Source organism: Arachis ipaensis, chromosome B03 (assembly GCF_000816755.2).
Source record: "Arachis ipaensis cultivar K30076 chromosome B03, Araip1.1, whole genome shotgun sequence".
NCBI lineage: Eukaryota > Viridiplantae > Streptophyta > Magnoliopsida > Fabales > Fabaceae > Arachis > Arachis ipaensis.
Window position 1 is genome coordinate 342486 of NC_029787.2, and position 5278 is coordinate 347763.

Consider the following 5278-nt stretch of genomic DNA (forward strand, 5'->3'; position numbering starts at 1 on the left):
GACACAGTTGCTTGTTCATTCATTTCACTGGATAATATTTCATCATCAAAGCTTATCTAAATGCTTAATAGTTATTTTGAATATATTGATCATTACTTTCGTTTTTTCAATCACATGGAGAGAACAAAAGAAACATCTTGTTCTTTCTTCAGCAAAATCTGATCTCTAACAGACCTTTCAATAGGATTTGAATCGAAAATGCAGTTTTGACCGTCTATAAAATTATAATAATAAAAAGAAAAAAGAACAATTGGTTCTTGAACTATTCATAATTAGATAATTTAAATAGTTTACAATTCATTTGGTGCTCTATTTGGTTGGTGCTAACTATAGGACTTTCCCATCACTGTCATTTTCACTTCTTTGGCTTATTTTCTACAGATGCTTGTTATTTATTGGTGTCTTGGTGAAGAGAAATGTAAGCAAAAAATATGCAAAACCTTTAAATGAGATTTGGACAATATAATGAATGAGTTATTAATCTTTTAAATTTTGGAGACATGACAATTCATTTGTTGATGTTGACTGGCTCTTCAACATAAGTTGTATAAATTTAAACACATAATTAAAAAGGAAATATTAATATATTATCATTAAATAGGATACTAATATAGGAATTTGATTAATTTAGTTTAAAGAAATGTATTGGTTGTCTCTTTTAGTACGTTTTTTTTTTCACTCTCAAAATTCAAACTCGAGACTATCGAAGAAGAGACAAACTTATTTATTATTCCATCATTTATTCACAATCAGGATATTCATCATGGAATACAGTGATTAATCTCTTGCTGACTTGTCCAAAGTTTTTAAAGAATATTTTATAAGTTGAGTGTTTTAACTTTTAAAATATAAAGGAAACATAATAGATTCCTTTAATGGCTCTCTTTTCTTGCTTTGTGTTTATAGATGCAACGCAACTGAATATTATTGGACACACACTTCTTGGTTATTGTCTTTCACTGTTGGACAGTACAACTTTAATTGATTGGTAAGAATTGATATAAAGTGGAATATTCCTTAGATAATTCTAATAATATGCATACTTTTTATTTGTTTAATGAATAGCATTGGTAGAGGAAAAGGATAATATAATGTAAAGGAGTCATAGATTTGATCATGGGGGTGGTCATTGATGTACTTTTGGGCTGCGTTTGTTTCTAAGAACAGGATAGGATAAGACATTGATGGACAGAAACACAAAATTTTATGTTCTTGTATTCTGTTTGGTGATAAATTAGAACAAATTATGAAAATCCAATTTATTCTCATTTTTTTTCATTCAAAAAATTTGAGATGAAAAATATAATAATAAAAAATATAATTATGAAAAATTAACAAAAATAATGAAAGAAAAAATAAAAAATAAGTTGTGTCCCTTGTTAGTGTCTCCGTGTCCTTCCTGTCAGGATGGACACAAAATACACTAATTCAGTGTCTCTAGACACATTGTCTTTGTTCATGTCTGCTCTGCCAAACACAATTTTGTGTCTCTGTGTCCCTGTCTCAGTATCCTGTCTCTGTAAACAAAAGCAGCCTTGATTCTCTAGATTCTCAGCAGTCAAAATGACAATTTCAGTTTTCAACTCAAAGTTTATATTCTTATGTCTTTGTCTGTGAGACTGTGACATTCTTAGATTTGTGACCATGGACCCTTTATGGAATACCATTACACTTGTATTGTAGTCAATTAGATCTAGGTTTTGAATGAGTGAGGATACCCATATTATGCATCAACTCTTTCTGTCCTTCAATTTTGGTGTGGCTCATGATTTAATACACAAACTCTTCTTATTCATCCTTAAGTCTTTTTATTGTCAAATAAACACTTATTTTATGACATTCAAAAGACATTATTTTCAATATGAAACAACAACAACAACAACAAAACCTTATCCCACTAACCGGAGTCAACTTCATGGATCAAACGACGCCATTGAATCCTATCATATATCATGTCCATAATGAGACTGTATACACGAGATTTTCTTTGACTACCTCGTATATGGTCATATTAGGTCTCCCTCTAGCTTTTGATATCAAATATCAAAGTGTATAAGTTTACTGAAGATTCAATAAGGGTACAAACAAAAGAATGAGGAGACTTCCTTGACTACTGATGATCATAAATATGGTCATTTTGGTAAATGGGGATGGATTGATGTTCAAATTCAACCACCAATGAAATCCACCAAATTAGAGCAGCATGGCAATAATATAATATAATTTGCTCTAACCAGGAAAGTTGCATCTAAATGGATTGTCATCATAACATGGAGAGGCACAAGCTGTTTGGATTTGAAGAACTACAATCATTCATTGTACATGGATAATCTGATCATCACTATATTATTACTTGGTTGTTAAGATCATGATCCTTCGGTAATTTTCTTGTTTAAATTCTGAAGAAAAACAAAGATTGCTGAAGCACAAGGGTGAAAACAACTGAATAACATATATGATACATGTAGAAAAGGTGCATCAGCAGGGTGATCAATAGATACAAAGTTTGGAGAATGATATGACTTATGAATGTGGCTAAGCTCTTTTTACAAATCACCCTACCGGAAACACGCACATTACCATCGAAAATTACCAACGGAAAATATCCGTCAGAACTTGGTCGTGTAATTATGCTTATGCAACCTAATAGGAACTGAAGTGTAAGCTTCAAATCCCTCTGTTTGATGGTAACATTTCCTATTTTGAAGAACTAATATGCTTCAGCATTACCTTGGCAGATTCATCAGCAAAATATTTTTGCCGAAGTTTAACATATGGTGCTGCAACAAATGATAAAATGTGTGCAGGTTTCGAGAAGGAAAGTACTTCATACCACACTTGATTGTTCTCATCGATCTCGACCGAAAAGCGCTCTTCTGCTGCCTGCCGGAAAGATTAGCAAACATCAACTGTTTTCTGTATTTTGATCGCTTTATTAGGTAAAAGCTACTCAAATACAAGACCAATGTAATAATGGCTAAGAAAAAATCATTGAAACAATTTTGACAGAGACTAGAGGATTGAAATGGATTTGGCATCTCCATATTTGAGTAGTTTCGCATACTATTGTCAAAAACTTCATATAATCAATGAATCAAGCATAAATAAGGTAAACCTACTGCAAAAAATAAAATAAAATAAAATAAAAAAAATAATGATCCTTAAGAATTGAGGAACATGATGGAATTTCAATATTTTTCTTTCACAAAATTACCATATAGTGTGTGTGTCTATGTGGATCACAAAGAAGTTATAACTAAAGTAAAACTTCAAGATCACAAAGAAGCTGGTGATTCTGATATCATAATATATTAATATCACAAAGAAGCTTATTAATATTATGATTATTGAAAACATACAAGCAGACATAATTCTCAAAAACAAAATTCATATTGGCTTCAACAAATGCATAAAAAATCATGAATGTGAAGGAATAACAACAACAACAATAACAATATCAAGCCTAGTCTCACCATGTCAAATTAGCTATACAGATCAACCCACATCATATATGTTAAGTTATTTTATCAAGAAAATTAAATAACAAAATACTTCAAATGTTCAATCAGACTCCCCAAAAATTAAAAGATATATTAAAAAGGACAAAGAAGAAAAGAGAAAAGGGAGATGGGAAGAAAAAAAAAAGCACTAACCAGCAAGTGACCATGAAGAGTTCCACTTCCAAAACCAAAGGATGCCACACGCTTCCTTTTGGCGGCACTGCTTTCGTTCACATACACAACCTGAAGAGGCATCATAACCCATGGCAGGAACTCCTTCACACAAACACAAAACTTCTCTCCCTGTTTAATTTGTGTCTTTGGATCAACAAATGTCCAATCCAATCCAAAATGCCTACAACAAAATTCCACCCATAAAGAAATCACCATATACATTCATTCATACTCCTCAAAAAGAAATCACATGATGACTTATGAGCTAAAGCATATATCATTCATTTAAAACAACCATGCTATGTGTACACAAACAATCAGCCACTTGTATATAATACATATCATAAACAAAATACACTTTGAAAATAACACAAATATATCGTGGCTGATTTCTTGTGTGCACATAACATTTTTGGATTTCAAGTTGCCACTGCAGCCCTGATGCAATGCAGAAATTGTGGGAAAATGTATAGGTAACAACCGCCATCGCTGTGCACACAGGTCACAATTTAAAATCATAACCTGCGCGAGCACTCAGACACATATAGGATTGCAATTTAAAACCACAGTATATGCAAAACCATGTATGTATGTATGTATGTATGTATGTATGTATGCATGCATACCTCCAACTTTTGAGGGCAATCTTAGCATTCTCAAAAACCTCAGCACCAGAACCCAACAGAACTCGTTTGTTGTTAAGTGAAAACCCATCTTTGGACAACCCTTCATCTTGTTCAAGGGAAGATATTGATTTAGCAGTAAATCCTTTGTATTTACCATCATAGTTGAAGGTACCTGATCTGGTAATATAAAAATTTATAAGGATATGATGATATCATATGGACTTTTAAATAGCTTGGAAGTAAAAAATTACTTGTTGATGCAAGCCTTTTGGTCTTTTGGAGATGGTCGACCCCAGCTCAAGAACACCATTTTCTGTTAAGCAATTTAACAAACATGTTATAGGCATGTGGAACATGAAGCAAAGTAACAGTACAAAAAACAAATGAAAAGTATAAAATTAAACATAATATAAAGTATTTTTAATGGAAAATGGGGAATACTAACTTATGCTAATTCAGGTTACAATACAGTTACTGAGAGATTTGAGAATTGTGATATGACATTGAGTCAAAAAATATAAAATATGATGATAAAATTATGTTAGGCATATTTGGCCCCACATATTAATATGTTATATTTTCGTTCCAGGTATTAAAAATCTTGTTTCAAGATGATAAATGCTGAGTCAGAAGTTCAGAACCATGTGAACCACACAAGATTGTTTTTCTACCCCTTTTTGTTTTTTCCCTTTTCTTATGGTAAATATTAATATTGTTTTTAATTTATTTTTTATTTATGTCACAAATGTTTTAAAAATAAAACAATATTATCCTCTGCGATAACTCCGTTCAGAAATTATTAAGAAATGTGATTACTATGCCTTAATAACCATTAAAAACAACGGTGAAATTTAACTTTGTGACATATGAATCAAAATTTAGGAAATTCGTTGTACTATTTTTTTAAAAAACAAATTATTATTTTTTATTTTAATAAATAATTTATTAATTAATAAAAAGAGAGACATTTAATTTGAT

At 31.2% G+C, this 5278-nt stretch overlaps 1 protein-coding gene across 8 annotated transcripts in view; it reads right to left on the reverse strand.

The window, feature by feature from the left end:
- The window catches only part of LOC107629476 (UPF0548 protein At2g17695-like), a 5317-nt gene continuing 2355 nt past the window's right edge, over positions 2317-5278 (reverse strand). For 5 of the 8 annotated variants that reach the window (XM_021117649.1, XM_021117648.1, XM_021117650.1 and 2 more), the window contains 4 exons: positions 4552-4613; positions 4301-4477; positions 3654-3855; positions 2448-2883 (listed from right to left, as the gene is read on the reverse strand). In XM_021117649.1, coding sequence (XP_020973308.1) covers positions 2698-2883; positions 3654-3855; positions 4301-4477; positions 4552-4613 — 627 coding nt within the window. In that variant the 3' untranslated portion in view covers positions 2448-2697. Of the gene's footprint in view, positions 2917-3653; positions 3856-4300; positions 4478-4551; positions 4614-4745; positions 4943-5278 lie in introns of those variants that run through there. The other 3 variants (XM_016332278.2, XM_021117646.1, XM_021117651.1) reach the window with 3 other exon arrangements.